At 49.3% G+C, this 21,568-nt stretch overlaps 2 protein-coding genes across 2 annotated transcripts; both read right to left on the bottom strand.

Annotated features, from left to right (window-relative positions):
- Positions 1 to 1,533: 1,533 nt before the first annotated feature.
- Positions 1,534 to 3,866, bottom strand: LOC119391310 (ubiquitin-conjugating enzyme E2 Z-like). The gene is made up of 2 exons (XM_037658991.1): positions 3,851 to 3,866; positions 1,534 to 1,973 (listed from the first exon to the last, which is right to left on the bottom strand). The coding sequence occupies exons 1-2, from the start codon at positions 3,864 to 3,866 to the stop codon at positions 1,534 to 1,536; spliced, it is 456 nt and encodes a 151-aa protein (XP_037514919.1).
- A 5,487-nt stretch (positions 3,867 to 9,353) lies between these two features.
- LOC119391309 (ubiquitin-conjugating enzyme E2 Z-like) lies at positions 9,354 to 21,160 on the bottom strand. Its single transcript, XM_037658990.1, has 2 exons — positions 20,307 to 21,160; positions 9,354 to 9,504 (listed from the first exon to the last, which is right to left on the bottom strand). Exons 1-2 carry the CDS (start codon positions 21,158 to 21,160, stop codon positions 9,354 to 9,356), a joined length of 1,005 nt encoding a protein of 334 aa, XP_037514918.1.
- Between the last annotated feature and the right edge of the window lie 408 nt (positions 21,161 to 21,568).

Below are 21,568 nucleotides of genomic sequence, written 5' to 3'. Positions count from 1 at the left end.
TCACACAAACCATACGGGACTGCCTCAGAGTTGTAGGGCCTCTGCACTACGTCTCTCTGTCTCTCTTCTGCTCAAGGTGCTGGGCAAGACTAGGTAGGTAAGGAATACCTCCAAGCAAATGTATATAGGGCTGGATGGATGTCGCATAAAATTTCTCTTCTGCCGCGGCTGGGGCTGATGAAGACCGGATGGTTAGCTAGCTGCAGGGTGATACTGACCACTACAGACTGGGGAGGGTTGCTTCCCCGTCGCACATCAATCAATAAGCTGCAGGAATGGCACAGCGCCTCCTCTACACCAATACGTATCCAATCCCGGGACAATCATCCATACAATATTCGGCCAAATGTAAATTTTGTCAAGAAAGGGCGGACCTACATCACATTATTCGGGCCTGCCCATAGGCGCCCCGACAGGGCCGAAAAATTCAGGATGGGGAGCAGTGGGAGACCGTGCTGCTCATCAAGACCCCTGATGACGAACCCAATCCTCAATTGTATACATTCTCGTTGGTCCACGGTGGTGCTGCCACCTCTCATTGCCTAAAAATGGCGCCATCAGAATGAGGAAATATGGCGGAATTCGCCGATGCACAGAATAGCACCTCGGGACGACAATTCGGAGAGAGCGAGCTAGTGGCGACGAATTGAAATTTATTCCACTGCGTGCCGAAAGTCCTTCCTGCAGGAAATGCGTATGAATGCGGAAAGCAGTCAAATTAATTAAAAGCATACCATTTGCTGCTAAATGCGCACGCGCTTCGCTGCCCTTCGCTGTTCTGTCATGTTTTGACAGACAGGCGTGCGTAACAGGGCAAGTAACTGGAGGCCAGTGTAGAATGCACGTGAATGCAGATAACCCCAGCGCTATTTCGTCGGCATAGAAATTACGCAGCTGTGCCGTTTGTTAACACTTCTGAGCGCATTTATAACTCGTGGGTGCAAGGCCAGTAAATGTAACGTTTTCACTGCCTTGGAGTTTGTCACACAGGCGTAATTGTCTGGCGCGAGATGTGCACCAGATGCATTTGATCCTGACTGGTCGCATGGGTATCCAGTATGCTCCAAAAAGGAATGCTGGTACTTCTACCATATACCCTTAGCAGTTCAAGGTGCCGTGTAGTCGCATTGTCACATCTTCCTCAGCGTGAGACTCGAGCTACCTCTGCAGTATTCGACCGTAGAAGTCCTGCAGTCGCTCGAGTAGCGCTTCGTACTGCTGAGAGCCCTTCAAGACGCCGGTCAGCAGGGCTCGGGTTCAAACCGAGCTGGAGATGGCTGCAGTTTTGTACTTGGAATATTGCTCGACGAAGTGTTCATCACAGCCTCTGCAGGACTTTCGGGTACGACGAGTTACAAGGCAGGCAGTCCTCGAGCACGTCGCAAATAGACACCCTGAGGTCTGGAGCGCAAGCTGGCGTTGTATCCGGTCGTCTTTTCGAGCCAGGTTCCAAACTCGCGTCCCAGTCCAGGCTCGTTGGCCAAGGCTGCTCGATGAGCAACGACTGGATCGAAACGAGCACCGTCTCGAGGGTCATGTCCGGAGTCCAGGAGGGTCCAGGAAACGTGCCAGGATGCTGAGCGAGACGAGCCCGCTGCTGTACAGGTTCGGGCTGAAGCGCACCCTTCCGGCATCCGTCGTCATGAAGCGTACCAGCGGCGGCCTGGCCGGGTAGTCGGGGAGGCACTTGAGCACGAATGGAAGAAGCCTCCTTCGTACGGCGTGTTGTCGGGACCCACGATGACGGCGTGGACGTTGGTGATGTTGTTCTCTTCGGGCTCGACGAACACCCCAGGCCGGGTCGTCGAAGATGTTCACGAGGTCACGGTTGAGTCTCAGCAGGCACTGCACCGACGGCTGCTCGTGCTGGCATAACGCGGGCTCCAAACCGTACACGGTTGCACGTCGCCGCGATTCGTCGCTAGTAACACAGGAGAGGCAATGGCGGCTCGCGGCTGGCGAGCTGGACGACGCTGCATTCCCGTTGACCGTTTGTGCTGAGGGGCAGCGAACTGATCGTGCTCGTGATGATGGCAAATGATGTTGTGCTGGTGATATATATTCATTTTGTGGCACATACCCACAACGCGGTGACGGATAGCCTAGGAAGCGGATGGTACATTTAAAATAAATGATTAGCTAACTCAATAAGGGAAGGACACGAAACATTTAAAGGAAAAGAATCAGATAAATCGCCTAGGATTCTTAAATAAAACTTTTAAAGAAAACGCAACTTCTTCCTCATTTTTATTAGCAAGAGACGGAAATGGACGGTGGCTGAGATTCAAGGTCAAATGCATGCACAAAAGTTGTTTTCTGGGTTTGTACCGGGGGCAGTAGAGCTATCGGTCCTAAATGTATTCTCGAATTTCTCTGCGAACGTTAGTCATGTTACAGCAAACGTTAAAAATATTTTCTCTTTCTCTGGCTTTTTCTTTGGGCTTATTCCGTAGGAACGTCTACACGGCCACTTGCGAAGCCGTGTACAGTACTAGGAGAATAATACCTGATTGCTTGATTCGATAATTCGGTCGATATCATACCGACGGTCACTTATTCGACATTATTTTAATACCACAAAATCTTCTTTATATACGCGGTTATCATTTTAAAAATGACAGCACATCCAAGACGCCCTGTTACACAGCGAAGCTTCGATTCGCAGCATATCGAATTTGTTCTCACTGATGCAACGCATATCTTTTGTTCGGCTTTCTGTTTCTCTGTCAGATATAGTTTAGGTCACTGACGGCGAGGACGGTAATGGACCTTTAAAAGTAAACAGCCTGAAACTGTTTCAGAGGCAAGTTAGCTTTCTGTGCCCTTCTTCGCGTACTCGGCTTGCCATTGAGTAAGCCGAGGACACGGAAGCGCCGACGCGGCTTCCGACGTCAAGACGGGCAGCAGAGCGCATGAGCAACGTGAGGCGCCACTTCCTCCAGTGCACTATCTCCTGTCTCAGCGCTGCTCACCGTCGGGCAACACCACCTAGACACATGGGGGGCCATCGCGGTCCCTCCGCCCATAAGCATCAAACGTCCCGCCTGCGCCTGCGCAGTCTGACTTCCCTCCTCCACCTTCCACTGCTGTAGGCGAAGTTAGATGTGAATGGGGGATTCGCTCGCGGATTTCAAGCAAGAGGACGTGCGGCCGCGATGTTCTGGATACTCCTCGTACCTCTCGCTGACCGGCGCCCCGGACGGACTCCTCGCCGCTATGCCGTGCGCCGCTCATCGTCGGGACCTTCTCCGTTTCGTCGATGTTGTGCACTGTGCCTCTAGCTGTGTTTCGCGGACCCGTCCCTGAACTCCCCGTGACGGGTTCCCAGTTTTTCCTGTCCTCTTTTCTCTTCGTTGGATGGATGTGTCTCCACTTTTCTAGTCTATTTCCTACGATCTTTATTCCATCCTTCCCCCCATTCCTACAAGGCACTGCGCCGTGTCGCCTATAGGCAGACAGAAATTAGGGTGCCTTTTCCTTTCCTGAATAACCACTGAAGAAAGAAGAAGAGAAGAAGAAGAGAATGGCTCGATAGCCTACGTGCCTTAGCCTCCCTTACCCCTCCACTTCCCTTCGCGCGATAAGTCGTTACTCACTCACTCAACGATCAGTGAGGGATCGGTCAAGAGCCTCATGACAGAAAGCAGCAGCCATTGGCATGGAAAACCCCAAGAAGTTAAAAAAAAATTTCGTTTTAAAAGTTCCTGTCTCTACAATTTATTTCCAATAGTGTCAACGAATTTAACTTAGCATGCCTTGCTGATAAATTTGCTGTTCGCCTTCTCTTTAATAGCCATCTTCTTTGTCCATCCCCCTAGTGGGTAAGCACCGTGGGATAAACAACACTCACCATCCGGCATCGACATTGGCTCAAAATCTACATCTACAGCAAAGCCATGTTTTGATCGGTCAGCGGCCTGTTGAGAAATATGACGGAGCGCGCGAACGAAGAGACCGGAAACGGGCAAGAGAAAAAGCCGCCAGCGCGGGCTCCGACAGCCTTCTGGGACCCGATCCAGTACGCGGACAAGGAACCGACCGAGAAATGCCTCTCGACTGTGGTGCGACAGATAGCGGACTTGGAGGAGAACCGGCCTTGCGGAGTATTCGTCGAGCCCGAGGACGACGACGTGACCAAGATCCACGCCCTCATTCTGGACCCGCCGGCACCCCTACGAAGGAGGCTTCTTCCCACTTCGTGCTCAAGTGTCCTTCGGACTACCCTTCGAGGCCGCCGCTGGTGAGGCTGATGACCACGGACTCGGGTAGGGTACGTTTCCACCCGAGCTTATACGAAAACGGCAAGGTCTGTCTGCGCTTCTGGGCACAGACACTGTCGGGCCTGCTTGGACACGCTACCGCGCATCGGAAGCGTGCTGACCATTATCAGGTCGTTGCTGGACAAGAGAATCCCATCGCCGAAGGTCGGCTTTCGGTGTGTGCTACCAGCCGTAGGGACGTGGCTGAACAGCGGCATCTGCTACACACCGTCTTGCAGCACGAAACTGTAAGAGTTGCGGTATGCGACGCGGTCGAACACTGCCTCAAGGGTACTTCCCCTTGCCCGACACTCTGAGGAACGAGATGTTGAAACAGTTTCGGAAGTTATACGGCCAGTACGAGAAAGTGGTCAAGGAGCGGCTACCCCTGACGGGCTCCTTCATGAACGACGCATTTGACGGTGGCGTCGCCATGTACCAGTACGAGACGCTACTGGCGTCTGCAGGACCTGCAAGAGAGGGTGGGCACGGGCAATTAATGTTCCCGCCCCTTGTGCTGCACTGCGTACTAATCCTCTAGCGCTGGCAGCTGCATGGCCGCTTCCATTCTCGGACGTGCCACCTGTAAACCGATAATTTCGGCCATCAAAAACGAAATTCATTGACGACACTCGATGTACGAATGTCCATTTTCGCAAATATATTCTCACTGTTAACGACGAGAATGGCGTACATCGTGCTCCAACCATCCCTAGAAAACAAAAAATTTGAAGGCTATACGCATAAACATTGACCCGAGTGTACGACATTCCACATCCTCAGAACTTCTTCCATAGTTAGCTGTGTATTCTCTTCGATCAGCACCTTATACCTCACGTCTTTCTGCACTTTACGCTTCAAAGAAGAGCAAGAGCGGTAAGAAACGCGTTTTACGCTTGCAAGCGCATGTGTAATCATCCGCCGTTCTCGTGAAGATATTTACCGTGGACTGCCCTAGCGTGTGGTCATTTATACGAGACCCGTCTTTCAGCATTATGGCATCCTCCAAGCATTTAGCTCTGGGCCAACTTCGCTTTCCCTGTGAAATAATGTTAAACACAACAATAATCTCGTGAGCCAACCCTGGAATGATTGGAATAGATACACGTTGCATTTGAAAGAGAAAGTTGAATTCCAGCAACTGTTGAAGCGATGTGTTGATTTAGTGTCTCGTACTTTTTAAATGCGAAGCATATTTTGGCGAACCGAAGGCATAACAAAACTGAAAATCGGGCTAGATGGTGGGGATTCATTGTGGGCGAAGCGCAAAAAACATAGACGAAAACAGGAGAACGACACAAGACAGGCGCTGTCTTGTGTCGTTCTCCTCTTTCCGTCTATGTTTTTTGCGCTTCGCCCACAATGAACCGAAGGCATGCACATTGAGCGTATCTATATCTATCTAGTCGCCTAAGACTACGTGCTCGCATTGTCGTTTAGTTAACGTGGTATATGCCAAAGTTGACATGGATGGTATGACATGGTGCATGATGAATAGATTAGTACGTTTGTCACGAATATCATGAGATGCATGTCACGTACGTCATATTGTACACGAAAAGTCGATGCCGTGATGCCATGGTGGTCGTTTCATTGCCTTGCTATACCAGAATGCGCATTCCATGACATGCGCACTTGGCAACGTGAGAGACGGGTCGTGACACGAACATTCGCGCCATGCGTGTTAGCTGTATCATGACGTGAATTGGACAAAAACATGACGCATATACGCCGTGAAGCGTTCGTGGTTGGTTCAATAACATGGTATGCCACGCATCAACGCGTATGCCAGAACGTGCATGCATGCCTCACAAAAATGGTGTAATTAATGTGATGTCATCAACCGCATTAATGACATCACAGCAGTCACCTGTGAAGCTGACATATCTGCACGACACTGCGTAAACGATGTAGCACACGCCATGACATGTACTGTATTGACTTGCATAAACGAACAGCAGATGGCAAAATTTTGGATATAGTGTTGTGTAATAGTGCCTGACGTCAGTTGACCACTTTGAACAACCTTGGCTAATAACTGGCTTGTTTTGGCTAGCGCATCGCTAATGTCGGCTTGTGGTAGATAACTGTCGGATGGAGTTGGCTAGCATGGGCTAATTTTAGCTGTGTGGTGGTTCAGTGTACGAAATATGCAGTATTCTAGTACACTGCATTAGTGGTTAGTTGATGGCTTTTGGCTATAGCACTGTCATGTAGGCTATTAGCATGTGGTGGATTGCCTGGTAAGTTGACAAGTGTTGGATTACCACTCGCTACTACTGTTTAAATGGTGGCTTATTGCTGGGAAGTATCGAAGATACATGTACCTTAAATACTATCTTAGATATTCTGAGCATCTTGTATCTGTATTGCGATGCATTTTGCCAGGTGTGTATCATATCTGTTTCCGATACATTAAAAAATGTATCGTGTATCTTCAGATACAAAATGCATCAGTCGCAACACCACCGTGCAAAGCAATAATATTGGTTGAAATGCGCTTCTTAAGCTAATACTGCGTCAATTAGGCACCTGAATAAAACTAAAGGCAGCGACATTCTTTTATCTCTCTGCCAGAGTCATGCAGCGAAGGCAAGCGATGAGGTATGCGCGTCCCTATTGGTGGAGCAGAATCACGTGGTGGCGCTCGCGCCATGTCAAAAAATACAAGCGCGCGAACGTCTACGCCCAGATGTCTGTCAGTGTCATGAAACTTGCTCTTAGCCAGTGACCTGCTCCGCGTACTCCGGTGCGTGGTTCGTCTACTGTGCAAATTTTCATGCCGCTATAGTGTGGTTATCGAAGTTGCTCTTTGATAGTTGCAAAGGCCAAGCAAATAGAAAGCACACAGGCATAATTAATTATCTATAATATCATAAACAGCATCAACAACGTGTGCAGCCGCGCAGGTGGGTTTTCACGGACGCGTAGTGGTTTTCGCCAATTCGCAAAAGGAAGAATAATGTCGAACTGGGCAATTCGGAACTGTATTTGAAGTATGCATTCTAGGATCGTTTGAAACGGCCAATTTACGCTATAAAGACGCTCCTTTTCTCAGCGTACGATTGAGGGTCCACCGAGAGAAGAAGCCACGCTTGCAATTGTGAAGGCGATGCCCACGGGGCCCGATTACAGAGAGAGAGATATTTATTTACAGAAAGGCAGAGAGGTCGGCCTGAGCTATAGTTTGCTCTGGCCTGCTACTCTACACTGGGGAGGGGGGAAAGGGGAGGGCCCGATACGCTACTATTGAAGGCGAAGCTCACAGGCGTGCGCACGAGGGGGGCAGGCCCCCCCCCCCCCCCCCTCCGACCTGACTCACATAAAGGGTAGTGTGGGGCGCGAAGTCTGCCCCATACTTTTACTCAGTCGACCTGTCCCGTCATTGTTTACACAGCAGGGTTATGGCCACGCAGTTCTTGACAATAATGGCGGAAGAAAGCCCCTGATGCTGCATTCCATAAGCTGTTTACTTCTCATCTTTACTTCTAGGCAGGCTATCAGAAGAAGCACGTCATCACTTCATTTTCGGTTTTTCATTCATTGTTAAGCACATTGTCTTTTAAACTTCACCACGTGTGGGAAGGGGGCGCTGAGATAAAACCTTGTCCCTCCTCCCTGATGGGAAACCATGCGCACGCCTGATGATGATGAGATCCTGGGATGATTGGCACCTACCCACTCAGGGGATCGGCCAAGAGTCAGGCGGATCATATAGTCTGAAAATTTTTAAGCGCTAATAGACTTTACAGTGTCAATTAAATAAAGGTTTTTTTTTTAACGCCTATATCGAAGTTCAAGTGTCCCAGTCTTTTTTTTTTCTTGTACCACCGTCTGCCCTTTCACTGAGGAACCATTTTCATGAGCTGCTTAAGGCCATCGTCTTAATACATGAAAACTAGTGGAAGTGGACGAAATGAACAATTTGCCGAGGGTGGCGGCGAACCCAGAACCTTTGCATTAAGCGCGCGATGATCCACCAATGAGCTGCGGCTGCCGTCGTTTCCCGCGTCTACATTTCCGATTATTTCTGCATATATGACCCACACTAGCGCAGTTCATCCTCGCGAGGACAACGGAGTACTACACATGCGCTCGTTAGCGCAAAACGCGTTTGTGACAGCACCTTCTCTCATTAAAGCGTGCTCGTGAGTATAATTAAGGCGTTGATCTGAGAGAACACAGCGAACTGTCAAGGAAACCTTGTTTGTCCTGCCTCAACAAATTGCTTTAAATAGTCAGGGAGAGTTTCTGAAGACCGGCAACGTCTGTCGCCCAGGTTTTCAAAATTTTGCTTAAGAACTGCAGAAGCGTAATGTACACCATTCTGGCTGAAAGATAGAGCGTATATTTAATATCGTCAATGACGGCTGATACGAACGGTCGCAGACTGGGATGTCCGAAGATGGCAGCGGCTGCGCAGGTTCCAGCGTGTAAGGATTCCACGCATCACAACGCATCGGCAAGCTGACATCATTCACTTGTCGAACCGACCCTTTCGCGCAGTTTCCGCAGACGCACCTAGCGTCTCATACTGGTACATGGCGATGCCACCGTCGAACGCTCGTTCATGAAGGAGCCTGCCAGGCAGCCGATCCCGGACCACTTTCTCATACGGTCGTAAAACTGCCGAAAGTGTTGGAAAATATCGTTCCTCAGAGGGATCGGGCAAAGGGAACTGCCCTTGAGGTATCTTCGACGAAGTCGCACACCGCGACCCTGATAGTCTCGTGCTGCAAGACGGTGTTGTAGCAGATGCGGCTGTTCAGCCACGTCCCCACGCCCGGTATGACACCGAAGGCCGACCCTTCAGGGACGGGGTTCTCGTCGCCAACAGCGACCTGATAATGGTCATCACGTTTACGATGCTGTGTTCTGCTCCAAGTAGGTCCGTGATGTCCGTGCCCAGCAGCGCCAGACACCCTTGCGCCGTTTTCGTAGAAGCTCGGGTGGAACGCCACCGTACCTGGTCCGTGGTCATGACCTCACCAGCGTGGTCCTCGAAGGGTAATCCGAAGGACACCGAGCACGAAGTGGAAGAAGCCTCCTTCGTACGGCGTGCCGACGGTCCCAAGACGACAGTGTGTATCATAGTCACGTCATGGTCCTCGGCTGGATGAATATTCCGAGGCGCCGGCCGCGGACGTGCAGCTCCTTGATGTGTCGCAGCACGGAGACCAGGCATTTCTCGGTCGGCTCCTTGTTCACGTACTGGATCGGGTCCCAAATGTCGGTCGGAGTCGCGCTGCCGGCGAACGCTGCATGAGCTTGGTTCCACTCAGTTCGTCGGCGAGCTCATTCAGTTCCCTAAAGAGGCCGATGAGCGATTGGAACGAGGTCTATGCTGTGATTGTAGCAATCAGAGGTTGATGATGGTGATATCATCCTCCTTCTGCTGGCACTCACTCACAAATGGGGATGGGCCAAGAAGAGGGCGGCAGTAGGTTCAAGGTTTCAGTTGCCCTATGAAGCTAAAGGCAACTGAAATTTAGTTTAAAAGGAAATATCAAGTAATCAAATGCTAGACAAGCAAGCGGTCAGACTATAAGATAGGATTTATGACAGGGATGATAACCCACGTGGTGACGAACATATTTGTAGCGGGGTTGCAGCTATGACTATGGTGAGGTGTGCGAAGAAGAGGCAGACGACGTGTCGGTGTGCTGGAAGTAACAACCGCCATCTTGACTGCTGGACCATCCTACACTGTAAATAAGTTATAATATATTCGCAACATTTTGGTGGAGGTGCGGGGTACTACGCAGACGGAACTCCGCAGCGGACGTATCCTGGACAGCCGCAATATGTCAACAGAAAGCAACTCTGCTGCTGCCGCTTCGACCGCGCCTCCGGTACAGCCGGTACAGCCGGTCGTATTGACTCAACCCCGCGATCCCGGTAACTTCTGCGGCACCGACCACGTTGACGTCGATGACTGGATCGCGAAGTATGAGCGGTTTGCAGCGTCTACCGGTGGGACCCTACAATGATGCTTGCCAACGTTGACTTCTATCTCTGCGGAACAGCAGGTACGTGGTTTCAGGCTCATGAAGCTGACATAACCAGTTGGGATGCCTGTAAACAGAAGCTTCGTGACCTATTTGGTAGAGCCGTCGGACGCCAGCGGGCCGCTTCTAAAGAACTCTCCTGTCGGGCACAATCTTCGACCGAATCGTATGTCTCCTACATCCTTGACGTCCTGGCCCTTTGCCGACGTGTCGACACCAACATGTCAGAGGGTGACAAAGTAAGCCACTTGCTCAAGGGAATTGCGGATGATGCTTTCAATTTACTAGTGTCTAAAGACTGCTCCACCGTGGACGACATCATCAAAGAGTGCCGCCGGTTCGAAGAACTGAAGAGTCGCCGCATTGCCCAGCATTTCGTGCGACTTCCGAACACGGCCGCTACATCATCTTGCGAGGACCTTCAGCCGCCATGCGGTCAACCGCCTACCAACGAGAGCGTAGTTCGCATCGTGCGCCGAGGAAATCGAGGCGGCGTCGCCACCATCTTTCCTGACGCGGCCATCTGATGATCCTCGACCAACGATCTCGTTGATCCAGCAGGTTGTGAGGGAAGAGCTTGCAAATGTCGGACTGCAGCCGGTGTGTTCGTTGACGGAACCTCGTGTCAGTTCCATAACGCCTCCTCGTGCACCGGAAATGTTTCGCCGCTATCGTGACCCTGCCCAGTGGAGAACGCAGGACGACAAGCCGATCTGCTTTCGTTGCCACGGTGTAGGACATATTTCTCGCTACTGTCGTTCTCGCACCTTTCCATCTCGCTCGTTTTCTGGCTATCGACGTGACGACAACCACCGGCCCCTGCAGTTTCCCGCTCGTGACGGTGGACCATACGCTGAGGCTCCTGCGACATCGGTCCGACGCTCCAGCCGTTCGCCGTCCCCAAGCGATCGTCGCTCCCGGTCACCTCAGCCCCGTCGCCATTCGTCGCCCCGCCCTACTGGACGCCCATACTCGGAAAACTGAGCAATGCAGCTCCCGGAGGTGACGCTGCATTCGACCCCCGACCTGAAAACCCTCTGCTGACCCTCACTACGGACCAGAACCTGCTTGCTGTGGAAGTGGATGGCCTACCTGTTACTGCCCTCATTGATACCGGCGCACATATTTCTATTATGAGCTCTGATCTCCGTGCACGATTAAATAAGGTCCTTACGCCGCCCGAGTCCCTATTTGTACGTGTCGCTAGTGGAGGAACTCCGGCTGTACTCGGAATGTGCACGGCACGTGTGAGGTTCTCCGACCGCCAGACGTCCGTTCTGTTTCATGTTCTCGCTCATTGTCCACATGATGTCATCCTCGGACTCGATTTCTTGTCTGACCACTCTGCTGTCATTGACTGCTCGGCCGGTGTTGTACAACTTGACTTGCCTGCGTCCGCCGACGTGTCGGAGGTGGTTCAGACCAAACTTTCGTGTGCCTGAGGCTATTCGTCTGCCACCACAAGCCCTAACTTGCGTCGCTGTTGAACCCTATCCCAATGTACCGGATGGTGATTACGTGGTTTCTCCTTCTCCCAGTGTTCTACTGGCCCGCAGCGTCTCCTCTCCGTACACAGTTGTAACTGTTACAGCGAACAAGACGTGCCTTCCTCTTCTGAACTTCGGATTCAGCCCTCAAGTCCTACCACAAGGCATTGCTCTTGCTACTCTGTCACCGTCGCACGAGTGCCAGATCTCATCGGTGTCACCTGAACTGCCCGTTGTCGTCTCTCCGAACCCGCATAGAGTCGACGCAGTCACCTCTTCTACACTGCACAACAACATCACCAAGATGATTGCCTCAGAACTTTTGCCCTCTCAAGTTAAAGACCTCAGTGATCTCCTTATGATCTACTCTGACATATTTGACTTCGACGGTAGGCCCTTAGGCCAAACCTCGCAAGTCAAGCACCGCATAGATACCGGTGATGCAGCTCCAATTCACAGGCGTCCTTACCGAGTTTCACCATCAGAGCGCCAAGTTATTCAACAGGAGGTCGACAAGATGCTCACAAAAGGCATTATTGAGCCTTCTTCGAGTCCGTGGGCTTCCCCTGTAGTCTTAGTTAAAAAGAAAGACAACACCTGGCGTTTCTGCGTGGATTATCGGCATTTAAACAAGATCACCAAAAAGGATGTCTACCCGCTTCCTCGTATCGATGATGCCCTGGACTGCCTTCATGGTGCTACCTATTTTTCTTCGATAGACCTACGCTCTGGTTACTGGCAAATCGCCGTAGACGACCTCGACCGTGAGAAGACTGCCTTTGTAACGCCTGACGGTCTCTACCAATTCAGAGTCATGCCGTTCGGCTTGTGCAATGCGCCGGCCACGTTCGAGCGGATGATGGACACGCTTTTGCGCAGCTTTAAATGGTCTATCTGCCTGTGTTACCTGGACGACGTCATTGTATTTGCCCCCACCTTTGAGTCTCACCTCGACCGACTTTCGTCCATTCTTTCAGTGTTTCGTGCGGCTGGGCTACAACTTAATTCATCGAAATGCCACTTTGGCCATCGCCAAGTTGCTATTCTCGGGCATCTCGTTGACTCATCTGGCATCCGACCCGATCCCGACAAAGTTCGCGCTGTCCTCGATTTTCCCGTACCAACTTGTGCCAAAGACGTTCGAAGTTTTGTGGGCCTATGCTCATATTTCCGACGATTCGTCAGAAACTTCGCAGATATTGCCCGCCCCCTCACTGATCTTCTCAAGAAAGATGTGCCATTTTGGTGGGGTCCTGACCAAGCCAGTGCTTTTTCCCGCCTCATTACGCTGCTCACCACACCGCCGATCCTCGCCCACTTCGACCCGTCTGCTCAAACCGAGGTCCGCACAGACGCTAGTGGTTACGGCATTGGCGCTGTGTTAGCCCAGCGTCAATCCGGTCATGATAGAGTTCTTGCGTATGCCAGCCGGCTCCTCTCCCCTGCCGAACGCAATTACTCTATTACTGAGCGCGAGTGCCTGGCGCTTGTATGGGCAGTTGGTAAATTCCGCCCCTATTTATATGGTCGACCTTTCACCGTTACCACAGACCACCACGCTCTATGCTGGCTTTCAGCACTCAAAGATCCAACAGGGCGCCTAGCTCGTTGGGCTCTGCGCCTCCAGGAATTCACGTACACAGTGGTCTACAAGTCCGGCCGTCTACATCAAGACGCCGACTGCCTTTCTCGGTACCCCGTTGACGATCCAGACCACGTAACGGATGACACGTCCATCTGTATCTCCTCGCTCTCTGCTTTCGGCAACATCGGTGACGAGCAACAGCGTGACGCGTCCCTACGAGATCTAATCACCCGCCTGAATACTGACTCGACGGACAGTTCGCTTCGCATGTTCGTCATCATAGACGGTATCTTATACCGCCGGAACATGCGCCCAGTGGGACAGGAACTACTAGTTGTAGTACCCACTCATCTCCGCTCGACCGTACTTCAGCAACTACATGATGTACCAACGGCCGGCCACCTTGGTGTTGCCAGAACGTACGACCGTGTCCGCCGACGCTTTTTCTGGCCCGGCCTCTACCGTTCCGTACATCGTTATGTCGCTTCTTGCGAGTCGTGCCAACGCCGGAAAAGGCCAGCTGTACACCCCGCCGGGCTCCTTCAACCCATAGACATACCTGCTGAGCCTTTTTTTCGTGTCGGGCCTCGACCTTCTGGGACCTTTCCCACTTTCTCACAACGGTAACAGATGGGTCGCCGTCGCTACGGATTATTCTACCCGTTTTGCCATTACGAGACCTCTCCCGAGCAGCTGCGCTACAGACGTCGCCGACTTTTTGATACAAGACGTCATCTTACATCACGGCGCTCCTCGTCAACTCATCACAGACCGAGGCCGCTACTTTTATCCAAGGTAATCGAGGACCTACTTCGCTCTTGTGCAACCAAGCACAAGCTTACAACGGCCTATCATCCCCAAACGAACGGACTCACAGAACGTTTGAATCGCACGATCACTGACATGCTCGCCATGTATGTCTCGACTGATCATCGCGACTGGGACATTGCTCTACCCTTTGTCACTTTCGCTTACAACAGCTCGCGCCACGACACTGCTGGATATTCTCCCTTTTACCTTTTGTATGGAAGAGAACCGACCTTGCCGTTCGACACGCTCGTACCCATCCCTGACCACATCTCCACCGAATATGCTCGCCACGCTATCAGCACAGCCGAAAAGGCCCGTCAGATCGCCCATCGACGCCTTTCGGACTCGCAACTCAGCCAGAAACATAGATACGACAGTTGCCACCGGAACGTTCGCTTCAATCCGGGTGACCTCGTTCTCCTGTGGTCTCCGTCTCGGCATGTTGGCCTGGCCGAAAAACTTCTGCCCAAATACTCCGGCCCCTACCGTGTGCTACGCCAGGTGACTGAGGTTACCTATGACATCGCCCCTCTGGACCCTACGGCGCCCTCTACGTCTTCAAACGTCGTCCACGTCGCTCGCCTGAAGCCGTACCTTTCGCCCACCACCTGCTAACAGGCGCCGAGTCGGCGCTTTCGCCGCCGGAGGTCGATGTAGCGGGGTTGCAGCTATGACTATGGTGAGGTGTGCGAAGAAGAGGCAGACGACGTGTCGGTGTGCTGGAAGTAACAACCGCCATCTTGACTGCTGGACCATCCTACACTGTAAATAAGTTAAAATATATTCGCAACAATATGAATATGAATTTATATAAAGAATCGATTGAGAGGTTGGTTGCTTGATTTCTCCCTTTTCCCAGAGCCGCTACGGGAGATTGGACAAGAAGCGGGCAGTTAAAGAGAAGGTGAATAGAAAACGTGAAAGAGCAATAAGTTAATTACGATACAAGTGCTTGAAAATTTTTGAACTATACAGGTGTTTCAAGAAATGTGTCCAACCTTCTCAAAAAATCAGGAAAATGCGATATTTGATTGCTGCCTTCAGAATTGGTTTTTCTGTCGTGGCAGGGATCTTAAGATGGTTAAAGAAATTATTTGGGACTGTAAATTAAAAAGTTTAATTAATTAACTTTTTTAGTGGAGTTAGGTGGTTGTATCAAATGGATGAATTGAAGTTCTTCATGCCAGACACCCAACCCAACTTTGAGATTTCGAAAAAGTGGCATCTAGTAATAATTACGAAGTGATGAAGTTCAACCAAATTCAATGGCGAAACCTAAACAGAAACATGGAAGAGCGCAACTGCCATATCCTTCTGAGACGTTCAAAATGAGTGAATGACTTTTTCTGTAGCGCTAGGCATCTTAAGATGGTTAGAGACTTGACTTGAGACAGTAATTAGGAAATTTAAATTAATTAACTTTTTAATTAGTGGAGTTAGGTGACTGTATCAAATTGGGGAATTGAAGTTCTTCGTGCCAGAAACCCATCCCAACATTGAGATTTCGAAAAAGCGGCCTCTAGTAATAATTACGAAGTAATGAAATTTAACCGAATTCGATGGCTTTCCCTGTTGAAAGCCGTTGCATTTCGTTGAATTTCATTACGTCACAACAATTACTAAGACGCCTTTTCGAATACTCAAAGCTCGGATGAGTTCCTCGCATGAAGAACTTCACTTCTCCCATTTGACACAATCACCTAACTCCACTAATTAAAAAGTTAATAAATGTAACTTATTAATTACTGTCCATAAATGATGTCCTTAACTACTTTAAGAATCCTGCCGCTACAGAAAAAACAATTCTGAAAGCCCCGAGCAAATATCGCATTTTCCTGATTTTTTTGAAGGTTGGACACATTTCTTGAAACACCCTGTATAGGTAAAGAGATTGGAGGCTCTGGGTGGGGTGTGCATAGTAGGCAGAAGGTATGGCGTTATTAAAATAATTTCGAATAAATGATCGTAGGTTTGGTAAAAACATATTTTCCTAAATATCTATTCGGAAAATCAACAGGTTATCCCCCTTGCGTTTCGCGCGAATGGGCAAATGGCCATGCTAATTTGCGTGGTGGTTTGGCTAAAGCTCAATGAAGAACCTCTTGAATATCTGAAGGAGATATAATGCTAATATAATTATATTTATGGATCTGCGACAATAATATGGGTGGCTATTGTAAACCATTCCCTTCGAAATAGATTTTTGCAATATTTTCTCTTGTTTTAAGTTATCGACAGGCAAGTAAGAAACAGCCAATGTCACAAAACCACTAAACGGTCACAAAACCTCACCATTATACGCTGAACATCTTTAGTTGAATGCAGCAGCCGTAATTTTCCGATGATTTCCTATTTGCATATGGGACACCATTGATTGGCCCATGCCCGAAAAGAAATTGGTCAAGTCTTCGTGTTGCTATCTTTAGTTCTGAAGATTTTTTATCGTGGAATCTTGGATTAGAGAAAGTAATACGGAATGGTTTCCATTCACGAATAGCACATACGCCATACACATGTGGGATCAGGCAAGAATATCGGACGTGTTATTACGATGATTGGTGGAAAGAACTTTTAATCAAATTTTTAGGTCGAAATAGGACGTACGGAACAGTGACGATGAACAATTTAACAAGAAAATTTTCTCTATTCAGTTAGAACTTCACCACAGCTGCGTAGCAATGCGTGTGACAACGTTGAAGGAAGTAAACAGTGCAGGCAATAGGGACGGTGAAAGAAGAAGACACGAAAGGCTAGACAACTCACGTCTTCTCTCACAATCTCACTGTTCCTTGTAGTCTTCAGAGACGTTCCAACTTGCACAACTAGCTTATTTACAGCGTCTCACAACGTTACGGCGAGGAGGCTCCGAAAGAGAACCCGCGGAATGAAAATGTACGATTGAATTCGGTGATAACTTCGGAGTTCGTCTCCGCCTTTCTCAACATTAATGGTTGTCGGTTTTATTGGCTCTTCATATTTCGAAACTCCTGTGGCAGCCGCCATTCGGTGAACAGATGTGGTATTTCAGCGCATTTTGAAAAATACTTGGTACGCTTACGTGTGTGACGTGGTTTGTTTTAGGTGTAAAGCGTAAGTTATGAGCGATAGCCCGATGTATAAAACAAACAGAAAAAGCTTGCACCAAATACAATTTAGGCTTATGATTACCGCGGACATCTGGTATGCAACATTTTCAACGAACGCGTAATGGCCTTTAGTGAACAGAAACAGAAGTATTGAAGATCACTCAACATTATACCTTGCGGGGAAAGAGGCTCTGGAATTGCACGATAATCATAAAATCGCGTAGAAACTGCTAGAGGCTGAGTGACAATATTAAGGCACAGATAGTCAAATACGTATGTCAATGGAGAATATGCAAGCACCGGTGGCACCGGTGCTTGCATATTCAACCAAATGACAACTAGGTAACGTGCCGAGAAGCGGAATATAGCACGGCTATGCACCACAATAATTTCGACTACTGTACTGCCATATTTATATCTTCCTGGCTTTCTCTGACGTTACCAGAAATGTCATAAACATGCACTAACTCCCATACATTGCGCGATACTATTATATAGTATCGTTAGTATCGCGATATACGCGATACTAACGCAACAATGCTTCTTTTTTTAACCAGAAGCTCAACAGAAATGGCATGTTAAAGACAGGGCGCGCAAACACTGACACAAGAGATAAGCCAATACACCACAAACCTCCCTCTTGTGTCCGCGTTTGCACGCCGTATCTCTTGAACGTGAATGCCTACCAACTACCTCCGCTCTATGTTATTCTAAGAAATGACATTATTCGCGCGAAGGATAAAATATTTATTACCATAGAAGGTAAGCTTATGCTGTCCTTCTACTTTTTAAAAGGTTTCGACTCTGTATATCATAAGAGAGAGAGAGAAGAAGGAATGTAGGAAAGGCAGGAAGGTTAACTAGACAATGCGTACAGTTTGCTACCCTACACATTGGGAGGGGGAATAGAGGAGTAAAGATATATTGTACTCGAGCTGCTGGGATATGGTATAGGAGGTACACCACCAGACCACATCGTCAGTTAACACAATCCGTGAATGGTGGTGCGCCCAGATGAAAATATTTTCTTAATGACTCCTAAAGTACACGTTGCAGCGAGAAAATCAAATGTATCGCTAACTAACAGTGGGAAGCGACTTATTACTAAAAATTCTTTTTAAGTTCCAAAGAAGAAGTGATAGCAAACACTTCTGCATTCCAACTTCATAATAATAATTAAATCGTACTTCTATAGACCGGTCTATATACTAACGACATCTAAGTCGGGCAAAATAATTCATTAGGCACTTTGTAAATGCCGCCAATTTATGAGTACAACACTTTGCACTCTTATACATCACTATTTGCGGCCTAGAGCAGATACATCTATAATTTACTTCAAGTGGGCTGTCCACTTAAAGAAAAAAAAAAGATCCTTTGCACTTAAGTCGAGTGGAGGGCAACTTGTCCCTGCATGCTCCCACAAGAACACTATACCGTGGTTGCTGTCATTATTTCATGGTTTATGCTATTGATGGCACTCATCGTCTCCTCACAACGTTGTTGCTCTGCCGGCTCGTACAATCACTGTATTAGAGTTCTCCCCATCATTGCATATCGGCAGCCTGTCATAGCTTCACGTGACCGGCTTGCACAGCCCCGACATGGAAGGCTTCATGTCCACGTCTGGGGACATGAAGCCTTCCATGTCTTATGAATAGGGTTCAACCTATATTGAGGACAACGCAGCAAGCCATGCAAAGAAATATGCTGGGTGTAACCTTAAGGGACAAGAAGAGAGCAGAGTGGGTCAAGAAACAAGCGGGTGTCAAGCAGAATCAAGAAGAACAAGTGGGCATAGGCAGGGTATATAGCCCCAAGGCAAGATAACAGCTGGCCATAACATACCGGAATCCAAAGGAGGGCAAGCGCGCGAGGTGTAGGAGAAAGGTGGATGGGCAGATGAGATTAAGAAGTTTACGCTAACGTGGCCCCAGCAAGGACAGGACCGGATTCATTGGAAGAACATGGGAGAGGCCTTTGCCCTCCAGTGGGCGTAGTCAGGCTGATGATGGTGATGATGATGACTGGGCGAAGTGGGAGGTTGGAGAGTTAATGTATATGATCGATGATTTTTGCGCAAACTTTACAAAAAGTGACTGGGGACAGAGAAAGACCACACACACGGCACATATGAGCGCAAACAACTGTTTTGTAAAGTTTGCGCAAAAATCATCGATAATGTTTAACGAACTAGCCCACTGCCAAGTTTTTCTTAATGTATATGGCTCCCGCAAGGAGGTGCCTGCGGGAGCGATATACAGTAACTTTAGAAGGTTGCCATGCCTGGGCCCTCCTCGCGGACAGTTCACATGCCCAGGCGTAAGTTAGCGGGAAACGCAATGCCGCGGTAGCTGTCGGTAGTCAAATCGTTACAATTTTTCATTTCGAAGGACCGGCAATTTCCTTTCTCAATTTTACGAGCTTCCCGATTTAACAAAACACAATTCGAGCATTATCACCAGTTCGTTAAATCGAGCTTCAACTATATATGTAACCCTCGGCCAAACAAGTCTGGATGTAAATGACCACACAATAGTGCAGTCCAGGGCAAATATCTTCAAGAGTACGACTGATGACTACACGCGCGCTCGTTGGCGTAAAGTGCGTTTCTGACAGCGGTCGCTCTATTTCAAAGCGTGGATCGCAGCTACACGAGAGCTATAAGGTGTTGATTTGAGAGAAGATACAGTGAACTGCAAAATACGTTTTGTTTGCGACTGCTATATCTCAACGATGTCGCTTTAAGTGGTAAAGGTACGTTTCTGAAGATAGAAAGGTCTCTCACTCAGGTTACTGAAGCGCCACAGGGTTAAAAATTTTGCTCGTTAATAACTGCAGAAGCGTAATATATACTATTCTGGTCAAGAAATGAGAGTACAATGCTAAAATCAAAACTCGTGCAGAAGTGTCGTCATTTAATTTCGTTTCTGATGGCCAAAAATACCGGTTGCAGATTGGCGTGCACGCATGTGCAAGAATGGCAGCAGCTGCGCAGCTTCCAGCACTAAAGGCCTTTACGAAGCACGGCGCATCCGGCGGGGATATATTAATTTCTCGAGCCGCTTTGCCTGCGCAGGTCCTGGAGACGCGCCAGTAGCCTGTCGTACTGGTACACGGCGACGCCACCGTAGAGCGCGTCGTTCATGAAGGAACCCGTCATGGGCAGCCGTTCCCGGACCACTTTCTCGTACTGGCCGTAAAACTGTGGAAAGTGTTTCAACACCTCGTTCCTCAGAGAGTTAGGGTAAGGGCAAGTGCCCTTGAGGCAGTCTTCGACCGCGTCGCACACCGCCACCCTGATAGTTTCGTGCTGCAAGACGGTGTTGTAGCAGATGTCGCTGTTCAGCCACGTCCCCAAGGCCGGTAGGACACCGAAACCCGACCCTTCGGCGACGGGATTCTCGCTCGCAAGCATCCACCTGATGGCGGCCATCACGTTTCCGATACTGCGGTCCTCCGTCCAAGTAGGTCCGGTGGTGTCCGTGCCCCAGCGCCAGACACACCTTGCCGTCTTCGTAGATGCTCGGTGGAACCGCACCCTACCCGAGTCCGTGGTCATTAGCCTAACCAGCGGTGGTCTCGAAGGGTAGTCCGAGGGACAGCGGATCACGAAGTGGAAGAAGCCTCCTTCGTAGGGAGTGCCGACGGGACCCAGGACCAGGGCGTGAATCTCGGTCACATCGTTACCTTCGGGCTCGGCAAATACTCCCAGGGGCCGGTGGTCGTTCAGCTCCGCAATGTGTCGCAGCACAGTCAACACGCATTCTTCGGTCGGTTCCTCTTTGCCGTACTCGATCGGGTCCCAGAAGTCTGTCGGAGTCGGCGGTTCCGGCGACAGATGCTCTTCGTCGTCGGTCTCATCGGTCTCTTCGTCGTCGAGCTCATCAATTCGCCTGAAGAGGTCAACGAACGATCGGAACATGGTTTATGCTGCAGATGTAGATGTGGAGCTTATGCTGGTCCGGGACGCGCCATCAGAGCTTGCTTGCTTGATTGTTCTTTGGCCCACAGCTACATGCCCACTACGGGGTATTGGCGATGCAGGTGGCAGTCAAAAAGAAGATGAATATAAAATGTTTGAAAGAAATTCTATCAAACTACTTGAAACTGCAATGCAGAGAGATTGAAGGCGTTTGCGTGTGTGTGCGCATGGTTGGTGGTATAAAATTGAATAAGTAATCGCGAGCGTGGTAAATTACACAATTTTCTAAATGTCTATTCAGAGAATTAACAAGTTCTCTCACTTGTGTTCCACTGTAATTCGCAGATGGGCACGCATGTGGCTAAAGCCCAAACTATAATGTTTGTAATATCTGAATTAGATAATATT

This window comes from Rhipicephalus sanguineus, chromosome 4, assembly GCF_013339695.2.
Source record: "Rhipicephalus sanguineus isolate Rsan-2018 chromosome 4, BIME_Rsan_1.4, whole genome shotgun sequence".
Lineage (NCBI taxonomy): Eukaryota > Metazoa > Arthropoda > Arachnida > Ixodida > Ixodidae > Rhipicephalus > Rhipicephalus sanguineus.
Note: the sequence above shows the minus strand (reverse complement) of the source record. Positions and strands in the feature narration are given on the sequence as shown.

What these genes read in the sequence shown, in the direction of transcription:
- LOC119391309 (XM_037658990.1), bottom strand. Translation starts at nt 21,160, where the DNA reads ATGTTCCGATCGTTCGTTGACCTCTTCAGGCGAATTGATGAGCTCGAC. An exon ending in CGTCTCCAGGACCTGCGCAG is followed by an intron (nt 9,505 to 20,306) that starts GCAAAGCGGCTC and finishes GTTCGCCGGCAG; the next exon opens with CGCGACTCCGACCGACATTT.